This window comes from Ursus americanus, chromosome 4 (assembly GCF_024610735.1).
Source record: "Ursus americanus isolate L20-20 chromosome 4, mUrsAme1.1.p, whole genome shotgun sequence".
NCBI lineage: Eukaryota > Metazoa > Chordata > Mammalia > Carnivora > Ursidae > Ursus > Ursus americanus.
Genome location: NC_142130.1, coordinates 60,285,414 through 60,308,559, shown reverse-complemented (window position 1 = coordinate 60,308,559; position 23,146 = coordinate 60,285,414). Strand labels below are relative to the sequence as shown.

Here is a 23,146-nt window from a genome sequence, read left to right as displayed (position 1 = left end):
CTTTCAGAGATGAAAACCAGGATGTACAAATTAAATAGGTGTGCATTAAAGAGCACGGGGGAGTTGCAGCTCGCTCAAATATGAAAATGATATAAGCAGGTATAAAATAAAGCATGATAAAGGCATTGATTAAGATGAGGAGCGGGAAAGATTGCATGGTAGGATACTATAGAGCATTTTGGAATTGATGAGGATATGGCAAAAGGCAGGTGGCTCATCCAAATGATCATATAAAATGAACAGTTGACAGAGTCTGATTCTTGGGAGAGAACTTAAACCTGGGTTCTATAGTGGGGAGCTATAAGGGTTGAAGAGCGAAAGAATGGATATAGAATGTAGAATTTTTAAAAAATGGGCCCAAATTAAGATCTCGAGAACAGCATCCAATAGCTACGGAGCACAGGAGAAGGAGCTGACTGCAGAGCCAAAGCTCAGACTGCACGTGGGAAGTAACCGCATGCAAAGTTGATTAGGAAGTTCATTTTCTTTTGTCCCCTCTTTTAGTCCTCCTCAAGAAGTATAAGCTTTATGAGGGCAGGGGACTTTTGTCCACTCTGTACATCGATCTATTACTGCTCTATTTCCTTAGTGTCTGAAATAGAATGGATATTAAATGTCTGTCAAATGGGCATATAGTCATGTGTGCCCTTTGATGCCACCAGCACAAGCTCTCTCCTATCTCTGTGACATCCTTTGTCTTCACAGGTATCTCTGATGCCAGGTTGTCATCATGATCTCTCGTTCAGACTATTGCAATAACCACTGGTCTGGAGTTGGTTCTCCACTTCATTTGTTTTACAGAATACTTTAAGTCCAAGTGTTTTACTATCGCCTGCAAAACTCTCCATGACCTGCTGCATGCTTACTTGCCTTTTAATACCTTTCCACTTTACGCTCTATGAATACAATTCCTTGTACTCTTCATAAACTCTCTACAGTTTCATGCCATTTTAACCATTTTAACTATTTCCACCTACAGGAAATTCTGCTATTTCCCTCCATGCCTGTTCATTTCTCATCTGTAAAAATTAGTTCATGAGTCACCTTCCACAACAAGTTTTCCATTTCCCACCTGGAGTAAGCAAGCTCCTCTCACTCGCCTGCAAGAATCTGTTTACAGCGCTATCACTTGCTTTTACCCAGTGCTGTGACTCCCCAAAGGCAGGCACCCCGTCTTATCCGTGTCTACTGATCTATGATGAAATCATGACAAGACTAATCTTATAGAATACAGGTTTGATCATGTCACTTACCTCCTCTAAAAGATTTAATAGTTCCCTATCATTCGCTGGCCACAAAACAAAACACAACTTCTTAGCGTGAGAGGTAAGACATTTCACAAGCATTGGGATTTATGCAAATCTCCAATCATAAGCTCCTTTACTCCTTGTTACAAAGTGAATTTAAAACTTTCTTGTTCTAGGGGCACCCGGGTGGCTCAGTCGGTTTAGTGCTAGCTCTTGATTTTGGCTCAGGTCATGATCTCAGGGTCCTGGGATGGAGCCTCACATCAGGCTCCCTGCTCAGTGAGGAGGCTGCTTCTCCCTCCCACACTCCCCTTTCTCTCTCTCTCCACCCCTCCCCCCACTCACATGTGTGCAAGCTCTCTCTCTCTCTAATAAATAAATCTTAAAAAAAAAAAAAACCCGAACAAACAACTTTCTTGTTCTCCAGGGTGTTTGGCAAATTTTGTAACCTCCACCTAAAATACGCTTTTTTAATACTTATGTGGCAAACATCTTCCATTGTGAAAAGCCCAGATTAAACGCCAGCACCTCCACTATTTTTTCACTAATTTTTCTGAGCCGGAAGTCATTGTGCTTTCATCTGACCTTCCAGAGCATTACATTATGAGTTAGCAGTATCTCTTCTGGTGCTCTTTTATTTTAATTTTCATTAGAATGATATTTTATATGCATTTAATCTTCCCCACTGTACTCTAAGATCCTGAGGGCACAATCCAGGCATGGCCCACCTTTGTCTCCTTCAGTGGCTTCCTTGGTCCTTATCCAAATAGGCACTTATAAAAACTTTTTAAGCGAAAGAGATGTAAGAAGAAGGAAGGGATGCACACAGGATTCACATACTAGAGGTTTCATAGAATTAGATCAGGATATAAAACTACTACAGGGGCTCCTGGGTGACTCAGCCGTTAAGCGTCTGCTTTCGGCTCAGGTCATGATCCCATGATCCCAGGGTCCTGGAATCGAGCACCGCATCGGGCTCCCTGCTCAGCAGAAAGCCTGCTTCTCCCTCTCACACTCCCCTTGCTTGTGTTCCCTCTTTCGTTGTCTCTCTCTGTCAAATAAATAAATAAAATCTTAAAAAAAAAAAAAAGCTACTACAGTTGATGGCTGGGGAAGTATGGTATCATTCGAGACAACTTAGAGTGAGATTTGGGAACAGAAGTTGGATTGCAAATGTTAAAGTTCATGCTATATGGCAGACACTATGCTAATCATGTTCTGCATATCATTTAATAGCACTTTTATTAAGAAAACCATCCTATAAGGCAGAAACTATCACCCCGCCAGTATTTCAATAAAAGAAACTGAGGCAAAGATAGGAAGTAACATGCCTAAATTCACACAGATGTTGCTGAATCATGATCTGAATTCAAGTAATAGGACAGCAGTGCCTGAATTCTTTTTTTTTTTTTTTGCAAATATTTATTTATTTATTTGAGAGAGAGAGAGAGTTGGAGGAGAGGCAGAAGGAGAGAGAGAAACTTGAGCAGACTCTGTGCTCATGGGGCTCCACCTGGGGCTCCACGCACGGCTCCATCTCATGACCCCAAGATCATGACTTGAGCCAAAACCAAGAGTCAGTGGCTTAGCTGACTGTGCCACCCAGGCGCCCAACAGTCCCCGCATTCTTAACCATCACTCTCTCTTCTATGGAGGTACGTCAAAGAAAGGAAAAATAGCGTTGATTAATAACACTGACAAGATAGGTAGGGCTTTCGGAAGACATAAGGAATGATAAGTAAGAAGGAATGGAATTTAGCCATAGACAGGAAGAGGAAAACCTGCTTCATCAACCCTAGGAGAAAAGGAGGAAAATATGGGTGAATCCAGAAAGTCCCTTTGCCTGAAACAGGCATTGTTTGACCAGAACTGAACTGAACTGAATTGGGTAAGGATTAAGTATCTGAACCATAAAGTAAAAATGTGACACACCCTCTCAAACTGGTACCTTTGCTTTTCATCTTCTTTGTGCACTAGGCAAAACAGCTGCAGTTCACTAGGGGGTATCAACTGAGAAAATAAAGGAACCGCCGAGGAATTGGGGAGGTCAATATGGAACTTGTGTTAAACTGTATGAAAATTCTTAAACTATATGAAAATAAATGTTTCAAGGTACTCAGGTTCTCTGTGAATTAATTTTTGTGTGACCCATTTTTTGCAAAAACTTCATGTTAGTTGTTCATATATATATATTTATTTATTTATATATTAATTTCAATGATTTTTTTGGTTGATGATTTTGAGAAGTTTTGATTCATATTAAAAGCTACAATTACTCTAACATTTTATTTACACACATTTAAACAAAACTGTCTTCCTATCTGTTCTCATGTCTTAAATTTCCCTGGAAGATTAGCTTCTCTACTCATTTAATGAACATGCACTTAACTATCTTTCTTTTTCTTGTATTCATTATACAAGAACCTTTTTTATGCTAGGTCCACTTCTACCGTGTATAATAGGGAACCAAGACGATACATAAGAGAAGAGGAAGAATGGGCTGGTATCTTAATATCCCCTATCAAGGAGTTGTATGGAGTCTTCTGAGTACTGTCAGTCAGTGTCTTCTCTAGTTTAGTGACCTGCAGCCATCTGGTCTAACACATTCAGAACTATTAGGGGAAACTTGTGGGTGGGGAAGTTTGCTCTCCTTTATGTTCCTCTACTTAGTTTATTGTATAAAGCAGAGTAATATGAAAGAAAAAAAAAAAGCCGAGAAAAACAAGTAGCAAATTTCAAAACTGGAAATATTTCTTTCTTGGAAATTTTTTTGTATCCTGGTCAATTTTGATCACCTACGATGAAAAGAAACATAGTTTCTAAGTAATCAACATTTAAAGAGTTACTAGAGTATGTCTGGGGGTGGACTTTATTATCAAGTCCATTGTTTCTATGGGGCAATTCTCTCATGACACACTTTTAGCTTGGGAAGTTATCTGAAAGCTTTGTTCACTTCCAAAAATGTAAGACCTTATGGCACAGAGAAAGTAGAGAATAAAAATCTTACTGCGTATTTCTTCATAAATAATAATCCATCTGGCCTGATACATTCAAATCAAATTGGTATTGACATTTGCCCACCTTGGAATGAAAGAATGATTCATCTGAAGTTCTTAGAATCAGTCAGCCCCTGTGGACTCTGCAGATAAGAAAACAGGAGGTATCGGGGCGACTGGGTGGCACAGCGGTTAAGCGGCTGCCTTCGGCTCAGGGCGTGATCCCGGCATTATGGGATCGAGCCCCACATCAGGCTCCTCCGCTATGAGCCTGCTTCTTCCTCTCCCACTCCCCCTGCTTGTGTTCCCTCTCTCGCTGGCTGTCTCTATCTCTGTCGAATAAATAAATAAAATCTTTAAAAAAAAAAAAAAAAAAAAAAAAAGAAAACAGGAGGTATCAAGAGAAGACCCTAAGACAACTCACAGTTTCACGAGTTGTGACCTAGAACTTGACGAGGCCTCAGATAGTTTTGGGCCTGATGGCTTTATGGTACGATGGAGCATATCGATTATTTCTGGAAGTTCCTTGTCACCCTCATGCTTCAGCTCAAGCTTCTGTATTCCCAAACTTTTTTTTTTAATAAAAAACCCAAAACCACGCAGCAGCTTTTGTTAATACCAGCACAGACTTTTTATTTTTTTCTAATTGCAAAAAGCTGATTCATTGGCATGTGTGCCACTCCCAGGAATGCTCTTAACCACTTCATCAAACTTGGTGCTGTCTAAATGTTGGTTTTGATTGCCAGCCGACAAAAAAGAAGGGAAATCACAAAAGAGAAAATTAACAAGTGTGCACAGTTCCAAAATTTGTTCTACAAATGTGTTTTAAATCAAATGAATCATCCTTTGGCACAAGCTACTCACTCTAGAGTCATTCATTTGAACGGCTTAGTCTCTGTCTCCTGAAGACTGTGGTTAGTATTATTCTTGATGAATGAGACAGTTACCTTAAATCATAAATAAAACAAATAGAATAACTTAACATCTGACTTTTAACAAAAGGTATGTTATCTCACTTTGCACTGGTAATATATTTTAAAGGGCAGTATGCCGAAAATCCGTTTAAACCACAAAAAGAACCAAGGATGCATCTGCATAGAACTGCTGCACGAAGAAAGTAAATTCATCGTGATTAAGAAAATATGTGGTCCTCCCAAATATTTTATCACTTTGTTTTTCTAGTCTTTTTACTCCATAAAAGTGGCTTCAATTCCTTTTTTTTTTTTTTTGCATTGAAATATAGTTAACATAGAATGCTATATTAGTTTCAGGTGTACAACTTAGCGACTGACATTTATGTACATTATGAAATACTCACCATGATAAGTCTAGTTACCATCTGTCGCGGTACAAAGTTATTATTATTATATTAATATTATTGGCTATATTCCCTATGCTGTGTTTCTACATTCCCATGGCTTATTTACTTTATAACTGGAAGTCTGTACCTCTTAATCCTTTTCACCTATTTCACCCATCTCCCCACCCCCATTCTCTCTGGCAACCATCAGTGTGTTCTCTGTATCTATGAGTCTGTTTCTGTTTAGTTTTGTTTGTCTTGCTTTTCTTCTTGTAACTTTCTAATTTGATTAAAGGTCTCTGGCACTAATAGAATTTGTGCTGTATAGTATTCATATTTATTTCTTTTTTAAATTTTTAAGGGAGGAGGGGCAGAAGGAGAGGGGCAGAGAGAATCTTAAGCAGGCTTCACGCCCATTGCAAAGCCTGATGCTGGACTCAATCTCACAACTCTGAGATCACGGTTTGAGCCAAAATCAAGAGTTAGAGCTAAATTGAGTAAGCCACCCAGGCACCCCTCATATTTATTCGTGCAGTCAACTTTTTTATTAATTTCAAATCTTTGCAAGGGTAAAGACTTATAAAGGTAAGTTATGTGTAAATATTAACCTAAGAGATAAATTGGGCTTTTTTTCATCTCCTTTGATCTTCACTTTTAAAGAAATCGTATTGTTCATTTTTTAAACTGATCTTTAGTCATGATAAAAACTTAACACAGTGTATAATATTTTCCTCATTTTATGTAGGCTACCTAAATAAGCCTACGTGTATCATCTCTTTCTAACATTTGCCTTATCTCAAAAAACAGTACTTTGTAATTGTTGTGAAGTGGCAATGTGGGAACTGAGGAAGTAAGAAACAGAAGACTTCTGGGTAAGCCCACTCATTTCACTTCCTACATGTCGGTGTCTCTTTTGGTGAAGTCTGCGAGACAGTGGAATACCAGGATATCACCACCTTGCTGTGAATGAGTCTCTCCCAGAGGAGACTTGCTTATCTGCCTCTTTGTCTGATTCCTACTGGACTCTAATTCTCACTCACCATGTGAATCAGCAGGAAGGATTTATTCAGAGATCTGTATTAGCTCACTTTCAATCTTATCTCCAGCCTTCTATTTGTGGGCTTCTATCACATGTTACCCCAACATAGAATTAAATTGTGTTCTATAAAGCTTTGAGAGCTGTAGAATGGTAAAGGTGTTGTTCCATAGTTTTATTCATCCTAGGTACAAGAAGTTAACTCTAAGATGGAGACATTTGGTCCAATTATTATGACATAGGTACTATGTATAGTACAATACATAATAATTATCGAGAGTTTATTAAGACAACAGAAAGATCTGTTCAAAATGAGTTTCCAAACTAACAGCTAAAATATGTAGTTATTTTATTGCTTGGGAATTGGCAACTAAGATCACAAAGTAGTATAAAAATGTACTAAGTACACCACGTGGAAAAGAAAATTTCACAAGCTGGGGCCAGATACACCTAAGTGGCTCAAAATGGGTCCCCACAGTTTCTCTGAAAAAGTCAGGAGTAGCTACAGAAAGCTAGCACACAAAGCAGATACCAGCCAAAAAACAATGGAACTCAACAAATGTAGTGCAGTTGTATGAACTTTTTCATTTTTCCATAATGTCTCTGTAGTGCCATAACACCAGAAAAGAGAAAGAAGGAAGAAATGTGCCAACCTTTATCTCTTGAACTCAGAAAAATGTCATTTTATACTGGTGTATCCTGGGTATTCATAACTGAAAGTAACAGAAAGCTATGAGATATTCCAGCAATATCATCAGAGAATAGGAAAGCAAGTTTCAACAGATCAGGGAAACTCTGTTCTCTGTTTTCCACTTAAAAAAAAGTTCTATGGATCTGGTATGCATTGGGATGTCTGCTTCTTGTTTAAGGGCCCAATTGTCATGATACATTTTGGTATTTGCTTGGGAATCCCCAAGAATGGCCAAGTAATGAAACACCTCTGCTTCTCTAACCTGAGAATGCTGCATTCTGAGTATAGGAAAACAGGATAGAAGTTTTTAAAAACTAACCATTTGTTTCTGAAGAGTCACGCCTACTTAGAGTAGACAGAAAAACAGAGGCCTCATTGAACAAACTGATGCCACTAACTTCCAAACAGTATCACAAATGATATCATCCCACTATCGAAACCATAGTCCTGTTACTCAAATAATTTCTAATGTTATCTATATCACAATTTACAACTCTCAAGAGTGAGTTTGAGACATTGATAACGCTGGGGTAGGATTATATGTGTGTGTGTGTTAGCTCTGTGTAATTGTGCCCTTTTTTGTGTGTCTGTGTTTGGTTTCCCTAAGCTCACACCCAATGGAGATTAAAACTTCCTAATGACAGAATTGGCTATTAACTAGAGCAGATATATATTGTTTAAGTATCTCAAAAATCTAAATAGAGCTCATGACAGACTAGGCTGTCATCAGTATCCCAAAGAATCTCCATAGACCCAAGTTGCCTGATAGTTTGTATTCTTCCAGAAGTAGATATTGAGATGAGAATTTGAATACAAGCTGTTTTTTGGGGAGATTATCCAGGAGACAGAGGTAGGGGGGTATGAAAATGAAACAGGGAAATGAAGGCAACCGCTTGAGGGGGAGGCATTGGTCAAGTTACCCTGTGGGAAGCTGGAAATTAATTCTGCTGCTGCACAGGGAGAGCTGGTGTAGAACATTTGCTTCACAGTCATCCCTCCCAAATGAAGAGAAAGCTTGGGTATTTATACATCAACTCCCCAACAGTCCTTGACTGAGAGCTGTTCCAAGGATGAGAGGTAAATTGAAGGAATATTCTTAGAACTTTCAACCTGACGTGCTTGGCAGAACTGACTCTGATGCGCAAAGGAAGCCCTCCCAAGTAGAGTAAGATGCTGGCAGCTTGAAATAGAAAAGTTACCCTACAATTGTAAATTCCAAAAGGATATTGTTGGGACACCAACAAAATACACATAATGTATCCTGGATGGGTTGGAGTACTTCAAACCAGTTAGTGTTTAACTGAGATAATAGGTTCCATATGCATTTAGGGGAACACGGGGTATCAGTAATTTGTAAAGAAATGCAACTCTAGCCATTCGAATGTTTTCTATCTCCATAAAGGGGGGCTACACATCTGCTTTTTACATTGTTTTACCCATTGTACCTTCCACAGTGCCTGGCATGTAATAGACACACAAACTCTTTGGGAAAGAAATCATTTCATCACATTTACTTTAATATTCTTTACTAAGGAATTAGTCAAAGAAATGCAAAGGAAAAAATATGCAAGGAGGAACATGTAAAGAGATATTCATTACATTATTAATTTAGAAAGGACCTTAGAACGATAATAAGGAGAACTATAAGACTAGTTAAGATGGTTGCTTTATTAAATGAAATACAAATTATGTTGCCTCAAGTGTCTTTCCGGAGAACGACCTCAATAATTCTTTAGTCTTATTCCAGTAGAATAGTAGGAAAGAAGAGTATGGGGTTAAATTCTAGTCATTAACTTTTTTCCTTAAAAAATTTACCATTTTTTTTCTCTCTTCTGTAAAATAGAAACAAATTATCTCATTATTTATATTGCAAGGGGTATTGGCAGGTGTGAATGGAGGGATTCAAATGAGAGAAGGATGTGAAAATGAATGGGAGCACCACCATTTGCTGACTGTTGCTTTAGCTGAGTTTCTTAATATTTTAATTCTGAGTTTCCTCTCTGTGGAATCAGAAAAAAATAATTCTCATTTTTTAAGATAGCCGTTAGAATTAAATAAAAGAACATGTGAATCTAAAATATAAAATGATCAGTAATTGAGCTTTCCATAGGATATATATATAGATATAGATATATAGATATAGATACAGATAGATAGATAGATACAGATGTATGTAAATGTGCTCAGTAGTGCCTCCTTATCTGTGGGGGGATACTTTCCCAGACCCCCAGGGGATGCCTAAAACCACAGATGATACCGAACCCTTTACATACTATTTTTCGTACACATATACACCTGTGCTAAAGTTTAATTTATAAATTAGGCACAGTTAGAGATTAACAATAACTAATAATAAAATCGAATGATTATGACATAATAATCATTATGTGAATGTGCTCTTTCCCTCTCTTTCCTTCAAAATTCCTTTGTACTGTACGCACCCTTCTTATGATGATGATGTGAGATGATAAAATGCCTTCGTCATGAGATGAAATGAGGTGAATGACATAGGCATTGTGACATAGCATTAGGCTACTACTGACTATTGACAATAAGTCAGAAGGAGGATCATCTGCTACTAGACTGTGGTTGACCGTGGTTAGCTAAAACCCTGGAAAGCAAAACCGCAGATAAGATACACATGTAAATGGTACTTACATATTTATGATAATAAATGTATTATATATTTAAATATATTATGTAGTGTATATATACAAATATGTCTTCCTGTGTAGGATTTTTAAGATTATTACATTCAGGTTTTACATTTCATCAGTAGTGTTCTTTTTGTAAATATCAACTATGGGTATAGAATTTTTTCACCGGTATTGGATTTTTGAAGATTCATACAGTTGAAAGAATTTATGTTCATGTTGATGTAAGATTTCAAAGGTACCAGTAAAGTCGACACTAAGTATTGAGATGCCAGTTTTGCGGCAGGCACTCCTGGAAGAGTTAGTCATCAATATTATTCGTTGTTTCCTTAAATGAACATCTGTAGTTAGCAATTTGTAGTCCATAAGGACCTTTTAATTTGTCTTCAAAAAGTGACTTTGAACATATGTTATTTTGTTAAATTACAGATGTTAACTGAACAAATTCTTTGGTTGCATGTTTTCTTCCTACAATCACTTGATTGTTTCCTGTAAAACGCTGTTGACTTTTCATGGAATGCGTTGGAAAATTTTTCTCAAAGTTTTCCTTTTGTGCCTGTAGTTCTTGTAGTCACTTCCCTTATTATAAGCTTCACTGATACAGATTTTAGAACAAAGACATAGGTTTGTTGTTGTTAAAACTTGTTTTATTTGAATTGATTATTTTCTGGTCTGATTTTATGATCCACCATTTCGCTAGAAGCTAGTGGTGAATTACCAAACGAACTTCTCGATGTGTTTGTATACATTTTTTTTCGAATTTATGAACGAAAAGAGCACAGACATTATGTTGATTATGTGTAACTGCCTATGCATTGGATGCTTTATATTGAACATTAGCTATTAATGGAATATTCATTCCACCTATACTCATTTGCAAATTGTGTACATTGTTTAGAACCCAATGTCTGGTCTTACAAGGCCTCTTGTTTCAGGATCCCCTTTCAGAGTATTAAGCCAAACCATTATAGCCCCAAATCAACTTAACAGTCAGTTATTCCTAAGGTTAACAAAAAATAAAAGTACCACACATTAACCATCCAGGAAAGCAGGATACACACATAGATCCGTACATGCATATTTGAAAACCAACTGTGAGTCCCCTATAATGTATCTGGGGTAGAAAAACCCAGTTGCGTTTGGAGAATGAACTGCCAGACCTCTGAAACCTCAAGTTTGCTTTTCCTCTAGCATTCTTCCCTTATTTTTTTTTTTCCTAGCTAGGTGCATTTTGAAGGAAATTTAACTTGAAAAGCATGTTTCTAAAGCTAAACCACAGACTGTGCAATGTGAATCATAACGATTCTTGGCTTATTGTTTTCCAATTCCAGAAGATATCTGACAGATCAGGTCAGTAACAAGTAATAATGCCTATAAAGAGTTTCACGCAGATGTGTTTTTTTTTTTTTTTATCAAACAAGCCAAATTAGAAAAAAAAATTTGGAACACAGCAGAAAATGTCCAAAATTATTCAAAGCCATATAACTAATATAACCACCCTTCAGTACTGGTAAACCATGTGTACTACTTTTTATTTCAGATTATTCTTTTATATATATACATGAACATATAACTTGATTGGGGTGGGTTTTACATCTCATGAAATTTACCGTTGTCAAGTGTACAGTTCAATAAGTTTTAGTAACTCTTCTGACTGATTCAACCATTGCCATAAATCAGTTTTAGGATATTTTTATCCCCCCCCCCCAATAAGTAATGATGAGCCTATCACTGCCTTTTAAGTTCAAGTTTTTAAATATAAATTATAATTTAAGAGTCTTCATATTGAATTTAATTTTTCATACATAAAACGCAACACAAAGTGACCTGAGTTTAGTTCACAAACTTGGGAATGAATTTTAGAATTTTTCCATACCTTAGGTAACATGTACTGTCTTCCTTCGTGAAGTTTATCCAGCTCTGTCTGAGAACTCTTGCACTGTGTTGACTAAAGATAATTGTCTGTTAGCTGTTGGGAATTTGAAATGCAGGAAACTAAATACACACACTAAAGTGAAAGCCAAATTCTTAAAAGAAACAAGTATTACTATATTTGTATCCACATAATTTTCTTTTTAGCTTTACTTATGCAATCCAAAAATGGAACAACTTAAGGCTATTTTTTTCTAATGTGCTATAATTTTTATGTTGCATGTGAAAATTAATTTGCTCCAGTCCTTAAAATTCTAAGGTCAATTATGTGGAGTTTACATAATGGCAAAAATATGTATTGATGTATTTTCCTTATTTGGATAGACTTGAATATTCAAATTCTTCCAAAACTCATACTAGCTCAAAAGGTATTTGACAAAAATTCTTTAGATAAATTAATCTTGTGCCTGGAACTAAAGAGGTCAAACCACAGGCATCATGGAAATTAAGCAGCAGGTATTCTGCCTCTGCAATTTCCCCTTTGTTTTCTGCTTTTATTTTAGAATCTCTTTTTGTGGGGAATAAAATGTTATTTATTGCAATGAAATGTTTGCTTTTCTTAATCAAGTGATATGGAGTAGAGAGAGGGAATTTGTTTAGAATAAAATGAGTTTGGGAAGTATTACTAAATGCAAACATGAACAATGCAAATCTTACAGCCAAAATAGAAATTTTGCAGGCATAATTGCTTTTAGAAACTCTGTAATTCTCTGCTGGTGGTCATTTTGTTTGTATAAATATGCAAACATACCCAAATTAGCATATTTCCCACCTGCATCCTTCAGACAGCTAGACTACAAAAAATTAATAAACGCAACCTCTTTTTTATTACTTAATTTGTTAGATTTTAATTGAAATAAGATAATGGGTTTGGGATGCATAATTTGAGGAGATGTAGAGCGCATGTGAGGGAGGTATCATGGAATTATCAAATGCATTTAACTTTTTCCTATTTTACTTAAAAACTTTCACGTGAGGGGAGTCTGGGTGGCTCAGTCCCTTAAGCGTCTGACTTTTGATTTCAACTCAGGTCAAGATCTCAGGGTTCTGGGATCCAGCACCAGGTCTGGGTCAGGCTCCCCACTCAGCAGGAAGTCTGCTTCTCTCCCTCAGCCCCTCTCACTGTGCTCCAGCACTCCCTCACTTTCTCTCTTAAATAAATAAATAAATCTTCAAAAAAATTGTTTCAGGTGATTTCTTTCAAATTAACAAATAAAGACTATTGTTTTCTTTAAGAGTATAACCATATCATAAATAAGTTCCTAACATAAAGGTAACATAGAAGTAGGGCTGTTCTGGAAGTTGATTTCATGGTCATCAAATATTCTATGTTCTATATAGTGACCTTTCAAAAATTTTCTTATCTGGAATACTCCCTTGACCCCCCTCCTTTTATTTTTCAAGCCAATGAGTATTTTTATATGTAAGTAAATTGAATAGGTGTGAGCTAATTTTGAAAATCCGATTTCCAATGTTTGATCAGCCTTTGCAGATTTCCTGGTATGGGAGGTTTGGGCTTTTACCTCCCTAAAGGAAGAGATCAACCTCCATGATTCCTAAGGAGGACTTCCCTGCTTCAGTTATTCTCTGCTGCACTTAGGGTAGAATTGCTAGGCATATACAAGCCATATGGGCCAGACCTACACAAGCCATATGCTAAGCACAATCTCTCAACATTTTTTCTGCTTTCGCGCACAGAATCAATAATATTTAGATGTAACATATACTTCTACAGTGTACATTTACGGAAGGATAATGCACTATAAAATTCATGATTCATACAACAATGAAAAGTAATGGTTGCTCACTCATGCATGTGATACTTATAAGGACAGTTGTCGTTCCTTCATGAATAAATCAATTTCTCACTCACCCAAGAACATAGATAAGTGAAAGTGAAGTTATCATAGGACCGCACTTGAATTCATACAAATGCATGAATGCGCGTGCGTGTGTGTGTGCGCGCGCGTGTATGTGTGTTTTAAATTTTGGTGCCTCAATTAAAGTTAGCTCTTTATGACTTCTTTTTTTTATTATGTTATGTTAATCACCATACAGTACTTCATTAGTTTTTGATGTAGTGTTCCATGATTCATTGTTTGTGTATAACACCCAGTGCTCATTGCAATACGTGCCCTCCTTAATACCCATCACTTGGCTAACCCATTCCCCCACCGCCCTCCCCTCTGAAACTCTAAGTTTGTTTCACGGAGTCCATAGTCTCTCGTGGTTCATTCCCCCTTCTAATCCCCCCCCCTTCATTTTTCCCTTCCTTTTCCTAATGTTTTCCATGCTATTCCTAACGTTCCATATATAAGTGAACCCATATGATAATTATCTTTCTCTGCTTGACTTCTTTCACTTAGCATAATCCCCTCTAGTTCCATCCATGTCAATGCAAATGTTGGGTATCTTTCTGATGGCTGAGTAATATTCCGTTGTATATATGGACCACATAATTTTAACCATCCGTCTTTTGAAGAGTATCACAGCTCCTTCCACAGTTTGGCTATTGTGGACATTGCTGCTATGAACATTGGGGTGCACGTGCCCCTTCTTTTCACTACATCTGTATCTTTGGGATAAATACCCAGTAGTGCAATTCCTGGGTCATAGGGTAGCACTATTTTTAACTTTTTGAAGAACCTCCATACTGTTTTCCAAAGTGGCTGCAGAAGCTTGCAATCACACCGACAGTGTAAGAGGGTTCCTTTCTCCACATCCTCTCCAACATTTGTTGTTTCCTGCCTTGTTAATTTTTGCCATTCTAACTGGTATAAGGTGATATCTCAGTGTGGTTTTGATTTGAATTTCCTTGATGGCTAATGATGTTGAACATTTTTTCATGTGTCTGTTAGCCATTCGTATGTCTTCTTTGGAGAAGTTTCTATTCATGTCTACTGCCCATTTTTTGACTTGATTATTTGTTTTTTGGGTATTGAGTTTGAGAAGTTCTTCATAGATCTTGGATACCAGCTATTTATTACTTCTGACACAAACCCCAATTGATCCTGCACAACAGGGTATACTATGATGCCTTGAAGAATTTTGGACTGATGAAACTATGGTATCATTCTCTCCATTTTCTTTTCTTTCCTTAATTATAAAAATGAAAGGATCTGGTAAAGATAGAACAAAATGATTCAACTTGAGCCTCAACAGTGCCAACTAGGGGTAGGTCCAGATAAAAGTGTTAGCTTATGATTTAGTGTCTAGTGTCTAACTAACAATGTAATCTGGCTAAAATCATGATGCTGGTGAGCAGAGACACAGGAGCCCAACAGATAGCAACCTTATAAGTACAGAAATACCCATTCCTTAAATAGCATAAGAGGTTAAAACTATATATTATTAAAGATGTGATAGGCTGGTTTTAACCTTTAGTGTTGGTTAGACATCAAAGACAGTACATCATGGAAGTCTCTGGATTTGATGGGACTGAGACAAAAAATTATAGCAAGACTGTGCCAGATATTTTCTTAGATAGCTCATAGTGCTGTTGAGAAGATGTCTATTGCTTGCATTAACTTGTAGACAATATTACACTATTGTGATTGTTTTAAAATGTAGTTTTTATTATTATTCTTGTATGGTGAAACCAACAGATTGGTCAGGAAATGATTGTTACAAAGAAGATAGTTTGTTAATCACAGTTCCCAAGAGGAAGGGGAGACTACTACACCATGGAGGGCCACACAGAGGAGTACCAGGGTCAGTCAGGAGACAGAAGGAGCAAGTGGAAAGCATGGGCAAGAGCCTTTATTGTGGTTTCTGTGGGAAAGGTAAGGCAAGATAAGATAAGGAGACTTAGGATTGGCTAGTTCAAATTTCAGTGGACTCTGAGGTATAGGGACTTGCTAGCTGTCTGGTACCTAGCCTTGGGATGATTAGGGCGAAGAAATAGTGCCTCTTAGAGAATAGATCCAGATAGAGAAGGTTTTAGATTGATTCCTATTTCTAGGAATTGGCTAGCCTTGGGAGAGGCAGTCTATCCCCAATCAGCAAGGCTCCAGACGCAAGAGCATCAAGAATACAGGAAAAAAAAAAAAAAGATAGTTAATAAGGTGACATAGTAAGTATCTGGTCTTTGACACCAGTTTCTGACACAAGAATGCCAAAACTCTTATCATTTCCTGGGTATGAGGAGTGTCTTTTATCCTAATGAGGTGACTCTGGGTGAGTTTCTGAATAACACCTGGATGAGGACTGGTCAATGGAAAGACCAAGCCATGATTAGAAGCTTGGAATTTTCAGCTCTGCCACCCATTCTCTTGGAGTTAAGAGAATGGAGTTAAGACTGATCATGCCTATATGATGAGGCCTCCGTACACATCCCAATAATACGGTGTTTGGAGAGCTTCCAGGTCTGTGAGCACATCCGTGTACCAGGAGGGTCATAAACCAACTCCAATGGAGAGAGAAGTTCCTGTGCTTGGGACCCTCCCAGACGTTGCTCTGTGTATCTCTTCATCTGGCTGTTCATCTGTATCTTTTATCATGTTCTTTAATAAATTGATAAATGTAAGTATTGTCCTGAGTGCTGTAAGCCATTCTAGCAAATAAATCAAACTGAAGAAGGAAGTCATGGGAACCCCTGATCTGTATCCAAGTCAGACAGAAGTTGTGAGTAACCCGGAAGCCTACTATTTGCAATTGGTATCTAAGTGGGGGGCAATCTTGTGCGACAGAGTCCTTAACCTGTGGGATCTGATGCTGTCTCCAGTAGTCAGTGTTTGAATTTAAATTGTAGGAAACCCAGCTGGTGTCATAGAATTGGTTGCTGTGGGGAAAACCCACAGAATTGTTGACCAAAGGTGTCAGAAGTGTTGTGACTATGGTAATAATAGGAGAAAAAAGGAGAAACACAGGAGGGAAAAACTAGTTAAAAAAAAAAAAAACATATTTGAAGATGGTTCTGATTCTGTGTGGATATTGAATGATATTAAAAGAACTTAATTTAAAAAATAAAGAATGTGAAATGCAACTGAAAAAAATGAAAAATGGGATCTCCTCTTGAAGAATCCATGCAATAAACACCTATGAAATGAACCCTTCTTCTATCACTACTGCTCAAAATTTATTTTCGATATGTATGCCTTAAAATGTTTTTCTTCCAGCACTATTGGTTCAGTTGAGAAAATTACTTTTCTCTTTACTACGGAAAATTAATGACATAATTTTATAGATAATGGTATCTCTGCTAAACACACTATAGTTTTCATTTTCGTTCAAATTTTATTATTTTAACATCAAGAGGTAAATAGAACTTATCTTTCAAAGGAAATAACCACAAAATATATTGTATATTTTGCTGTAAAGTTAACCAAACTGCATAGCTAGATTTATGCAAGGTTGTCATGATACTAGGCACTGAAGACTCTGAGAGGCTTATAATATAGTGGGAAGACATACTGGTAAGTAAATTATGTAATTACAACACAATGTGGTAGGCTAAATAATAAGAAAATGAACAACTATTCTGTACATCAGAACAGAAGAAGCTGATTAAGTATTGCCTAAGGGACTCAGGAAGGGCTTTATGGGGGAATTATATTAGCAATGGATTTCTAAGGATAATAAATACAAGAGATTTTTCAGATGAAAAAGGAAGAGATTGAATGTTCCAGAGAGCAAGTGTAGCAGCACACTGTGGACAGATGACCAAAGGAATTATCTTTAGAATTTTAGTTTGAAAGGTGAGCACTAAATAATAAAGCTGGTATGTGTATTGCAGTCTTATGAGGAATCTTAAATAATTATGTCATGAATTTCAATGTATGTATCTTATTATAGTCTAGAATTTCCCAAATGTGTGATCTTAAGAGTTTTCTGATACAAACTTCTTAAAAATGTAGATTCCTAAACCTTTCTCTTGGATCTTTTTATTTAGTTAATAAGTTTAGAAAAAAAACTAATTTGAAATTATGAAATTTTGAAGGAACAGAATGTTAATGTTTCATTTACTTTATAAAATAATAAGTCATCAAAATGTATAGAAACCTGAATTTCTGGAACAATTGAGATGAAAAGTCTAGCATCCAGGTGAAAATGGCAAGAGTTTGAACTGAAGCAAGGCTGGAAAATTAGAATAAAGAAAATTCGTCAGCTTTCAGATGTTGAAGTTGTTGGCATGCAGGGCTCTTGGTGAAGGAGAATGTATAAAGCGGTTTAACTCTGAAATTCAAACTGGTTAAGCTGTAGAGATAGTGAGTCCTGAGACCCAAACAGGAAATTCCAGAGAACAACAGGTTGAGGAAATCAGGGTAGGGATGGTGAGATGGAGAACATGAAGCTATGAATGATTATGCTAATTCAAACCCAAGAGTGTTTCTGGATTTAATAGAAGGGTTCACTTCTGAAAAAAACCAAGAGGGAAATGTTCTTAAGTGGGCATTGTAATGAATGGCACAAAAATATAAGGGAGTAATGCTTTTAAACGCATGTCTGATTCAAAGTAAAAATCTTTCAACCATTTACTGCATGATATTTTCCCATGGAGATAATTTTTAAAAGCTTTGGCTCACTTAGAAAAGAAATACTGAACCCTTTTTGTTATTACTTTAACTTGTCCAATCTCTAAACCACAGATACCTCAGAGGTTCATTAGAAATTCCCAAACCCAGAAAGAGGAAAGTCCCAATAAAAACAAACAAACCAAACCAGATCCTTTAGGAGTTGAAGTTTGAAGTTTTGACTTCCTGATTCTAAGGATGGGTCATATTTTAGCTTCAGAATAATAGTAAATGTAGCTTAAAAACACCATAGTTAAAATAATGAATCTCTTCCATTTCTGTCAGTAGATTTGGCATGTAAGTGTATCAAGTGTAACTCAAATACAAATTGTAAACCATGCAAGCCCCATTCCTAACTCAATCTCTTTACATGGAAATCTCTTTAGCCCAAACTTTTTTGCTTCTTCATTGTAATTTTTGTTATTATTTCATTAGATACAGTCAATGGCTCAGGTTACACTGAGAATGAGAGAAAATCTTGCCTTTCCTCTTAAATAAATAACTGGGGTTCAGTTATTAACTATTAAGTGTTATACTTCTCTTGTCTCTCTGTCCTCTTGACTAACCATTGCACGTTTGTGATTCAAGAGGATGCCAGTTGCAGTGGTCTGGAACTAGGGAAGTAAACACCCAGTGAACATCCAATCCTTGGTTCCCAGAAAGTGATGTCTTCCTAGAATAGAAATTAAAAAGCATTTTGATATCAGCTTTTATGAAACACATACTAGTAGATAATCTAGGGTGAAAATATCTGAATATCTGTATAGTCCTATGTCATGATAAAAAAAAATTTTGAAGCATTAATTGAAAGAGCCATGAGCAAGTCCACTGTGGCACCACAAGATTTTTATTTAGTACCTGGAAGTTCTGATTCAGAACTGTAGTGTAAGTATAGGAAAGCTTCATGGAGGACGAATAACTGTGTGATTCATGAACCTCTTTCTCTCCCAACCTTTTTTTTCTTGTATGTGTATTCTTTTAAGAACTATTTCAGTTAAAATATAATACATTTCACTTTACAAAATATATCACGTCTCCTTTCTTTATTCTCCAAAGGATGTGTGTATAACCAGCTGTACCCAAAATAACAAAACCTAAGGATCAAATATTTGCTCCCTCTCAAATATCAATACCACAAAAATGTATTTTACACACCAAGACATTATTTTAAAGAGGGCCATTAACTTACTAAAAATTATTTCCTTCCAACTGTTTTAATTTTTCTTTTTACCACGTTCTTCGTGTGTGTGTGTGTGTGTGTGTGCGTGTATTTTTTTTCCCCCTGCAAAACTCTGCATTTACTAACCTATATAAAGGCCTGGACCGGTTTCACAGTAGCTTACCTTGTCATCAATTTCTTCATCTTGATAAGAGAGTCATTTCAGTAATATATCATTTAACGTATTATAAAAGAGGCACTGGATTAAAACTCCCGGTCTGGAACTATCAAGGTGTTCACCAGTAATTGCTGTTTCACCTTACATACCTGCAGTTTGCTGGGAAAGACTTGTGTCTCCTCCTCCTATGTACCTCTTACTGTAGTGCTGAGCATTTCTCTAGTCTTGGGATAGATTTTTTTTTTTCATTCCATGGAACTATGACCCATCATTCTTTCAAATCACAAAATTAAAAAACAAAGACATGAAGACAAAATAAAGCAAGTCTATTTCATGATATACATTGCAATACCACATTCTCTTACACAACATGATAATAAAGGATTTCTATGGATTTGGGAAATTAATACTTTGAACGAACGACTCTTTAATACCTGGAAACTAACTTAAAGAAATGTAATCCATATCACGGTTTCTCATTAATATTACAAATTCCATGAGTGCCTGAGGAAGTGTGGATAAATTATATTCCAAGTCATGAGTTAAGAGTGTTCTAGAAAACCTTTTAAAAAGCATTGATACAATGGAGTGCCCCTGGAATTCATCTCTTTCTGCAGTATGTTTTATTATGTCTTAAAATTATTTATTAGGAGAGAGAGAAACAATTTCTGTTAATTATTTATTAATATTAAAATATTGATGAGCATTACCTAAATGTAACGGGATTCCAGCTGGTGCACTGGGTTCTAACTGCTGACACACGGCCAACACAAGAGGCGGGTAGTAAAAGAGCAGAACAAATGACTTAACAGGGGCCTAAAAGCAGCAATCAGCAAAGGTTCATTTAACTTAGAGATGGCACAAGCTTCGAGCAATTGCCTCTACTTAAGTAAGTGTGGAATTACAAAAGACTATTTATTACAGTCAAACAGGGCCCTGCAGCTTGCTCAAAGACCTTTGAAGAATTTCAACAGTTATAAAGTCTTGCTCAGTGCAGAAGCAGTAAAATTTGGGCAGACCCCAAACAGCCTGCAAAGTTTTCATTAAAAAGTTAATACAATCTTTGTCACAATCATTCTTTGAAATGAATTTGTTTCTCTCTTGTTTTTTTTTTAAAGGGGAGATACCATACATGATAATTTTCAAAACTTCTTTGAAAATGTATTTTAATTATTAGGGAAAATAAACTGTTTTCATGGTGATATGGAATTAATGTAGGGTCTCCATGGGTTTATTAGGAAAGTGTTCCAACATCAAGCATCTTTGAAATGCTCTGTAAGTGTATATTAAAAGTCACCCTATTAATGGATTTAATTCAGTAGGAAAATTAGTGGAATTTCTCTGTTTTTTTGTACAAAAAGCAAAACTTGTTTCCCAGGGCATTAGGACTACAATTTTTCTATTAACAATTGGATAATGAATTGTTTGTTCGTTTTTTTTTAAGTAGTAGGGTTAGGTTAAAAGAAAATAACTCTCAAAAAATTAACATACTTTATTTACTTATAACTGAGTGATATATTTAGAAACATCAAATACATTTATAAAATTTTAACTAAATATAACCAAAATAAATATTTCCTCGCTTGTAATCAATTTCAGAGCAGCAAACCACTACAGGTTGGGGGGTGGGGTGGGGGGCAAGGGTATGGTGAAGCCAAGCCAGGAAATAAAGTAATAATAATGAATAGATGAAAATTAAATATGAAAGGTAAATGATGTTAAGTTACATGAAATGATAGTAATTGCTAATGGGAGAAAAATATGAATAAGAAAATACATTTACTTTTCCATCAGAAAAGCAACACCTACATTTTTCCTTGGCAAAAGATTAAATAATCATTCCCAGGCCTTTAAATTAATGATGCTTTAGTTACAAATGAGTTCACAAGATCTTACAAATAATAGAAATAGGAGGATGGGAAACTTATTGCGGTGGATTCTTCATTTAGACTTATACTTTCTAATAAAGTCTCATGAGGCAAGCTTAATGAAAACTATTTTTAAGTAAGGAATAAAAATGAAAGGCAGTTATAGACAGGAGCAATTTGAGAGGTTAGATGCAAAGTCAGCATGTGACAATCACAGAAACATCAAATTCACAAATCCGAAACTTCTAATGCTAGCTTTTAAAGGGAATACAAATACACAGAGTCCTAATTGTTCTTGACTTGAGAAAAATCTATAAGAAAATAGGTCCTTTAGCAATGAAAACAATTCAACGGTTAATGTACTTGAGAATTCTTGATTTTTGGTTGTTTCATGTTTGCAATTTATTTTGCTGCGTTCCATTAGGGCAGGATGCTGCTGAACCCCACAGTGAGATATTTCAGTTGGCCAGTGTACCAAGATTGAGATTTGAAACCAGAAGTGCACTGAGGGATAGCATGCATTTTTATTTTAAGTGGAAGGATGTGAAGTAAGATATCACTTAAAATATATTTAATCTTCCATTAGAAATGAGGGTGACCCTATGATGTTTGATCCAAACATGATTTTTATTCATGTTCTATACTTTTGATAATGCATAGCAAAACATAACAAATATAGAGTCAACACCCAATAAGATACCTCAGAATATATCCAGAGATTTGTGACACAAAGTGCAGTCAGTTCCTTGGTACTTCTTATTAAATATTTTCTTCTTAAGAAATAAAAATGTAAAAGCAGACAATTGTTGTTTCCTGACATATATTTTTATTCATGAGAGATTTTTGTCAAAAGTCAAGACCTACTATAATATGTTCTAAACCCTGTCCATTTTACAATACACTAAATATTATTATTACCTATAGATACCATGGGACTCCTTGTGCATAATGGATTCCAGTCCTCTTACAGAGTTGCATATGAAAATGTTATCAATGAGCTGCAGAATCTGGCATTAATAACTTTGCAACATTATAACAAATAGGTAGCCCTGATGTTTTGTTCTTTTTTTAATATATCAAATATATTTCATTGCTTACATTATAGTAGCAGATTGAAAACATCTGCTCACTTGCCACTAGTCCACCAGCAGCTGAAAATCTCAGCTCATTTTCCATAGGCTTGTATGTACCAGGGCTATAATCCAGCTGCTGAGGCTTGATATGGGGCCAGATTAATACTCCAGAGCCTTTGAAATGGAGATGGTGCTCTCTTGCCAAAGATTAGAGCAGTGATAGCCTGCATTTGCTTGTTCCCTTCTCTCTCTGCTCTTCTTTACCACCCTTCCTAATTGGATTGATTTGTGTCCTCCCACTATCCCCTCCCGTTGTTCTTTCTCTACAGCTCCATCGCCTGTCATGACGATTAAGAAGGATCGAACGTCCAGAAACAGCATCTCTTTATCTTGGCAGGAACCTGAACACCCTAATGGGATCATATTGGACTACGAGGTCAAATACTATGAAAAGGTGGGGAGATGATGTTAAAGGGTTGGGTCGTGTAGGGAAAGAGGTG

General features: G+C 36.4%; 1 protein-coding gene across 2 annotated transcripts in view; it reads left to right on the top strand.

The window, feature by feature from the left end:
* EPHA3 (EPH receptor A3) overlaps positions 1 to 23,146 on the top strand; it is a 349,268-nt gene that overhangs the window by 246,334 nt on the left and 79,788 nt on the right. For both annotated transcript variants that reach the window (XM_045785404.2, XM_087861715.1), the window contains exon 6: positions 22,976 to 23,100. In XM_045785404.2, the coding sequence (XP_045641360.1) occupies positions 22,976 to 23,100 (125 nt within the window). The remainder of the gene's footprint in view (positions 1 to 22,975; positions 23,101 to 23,146) is intronic.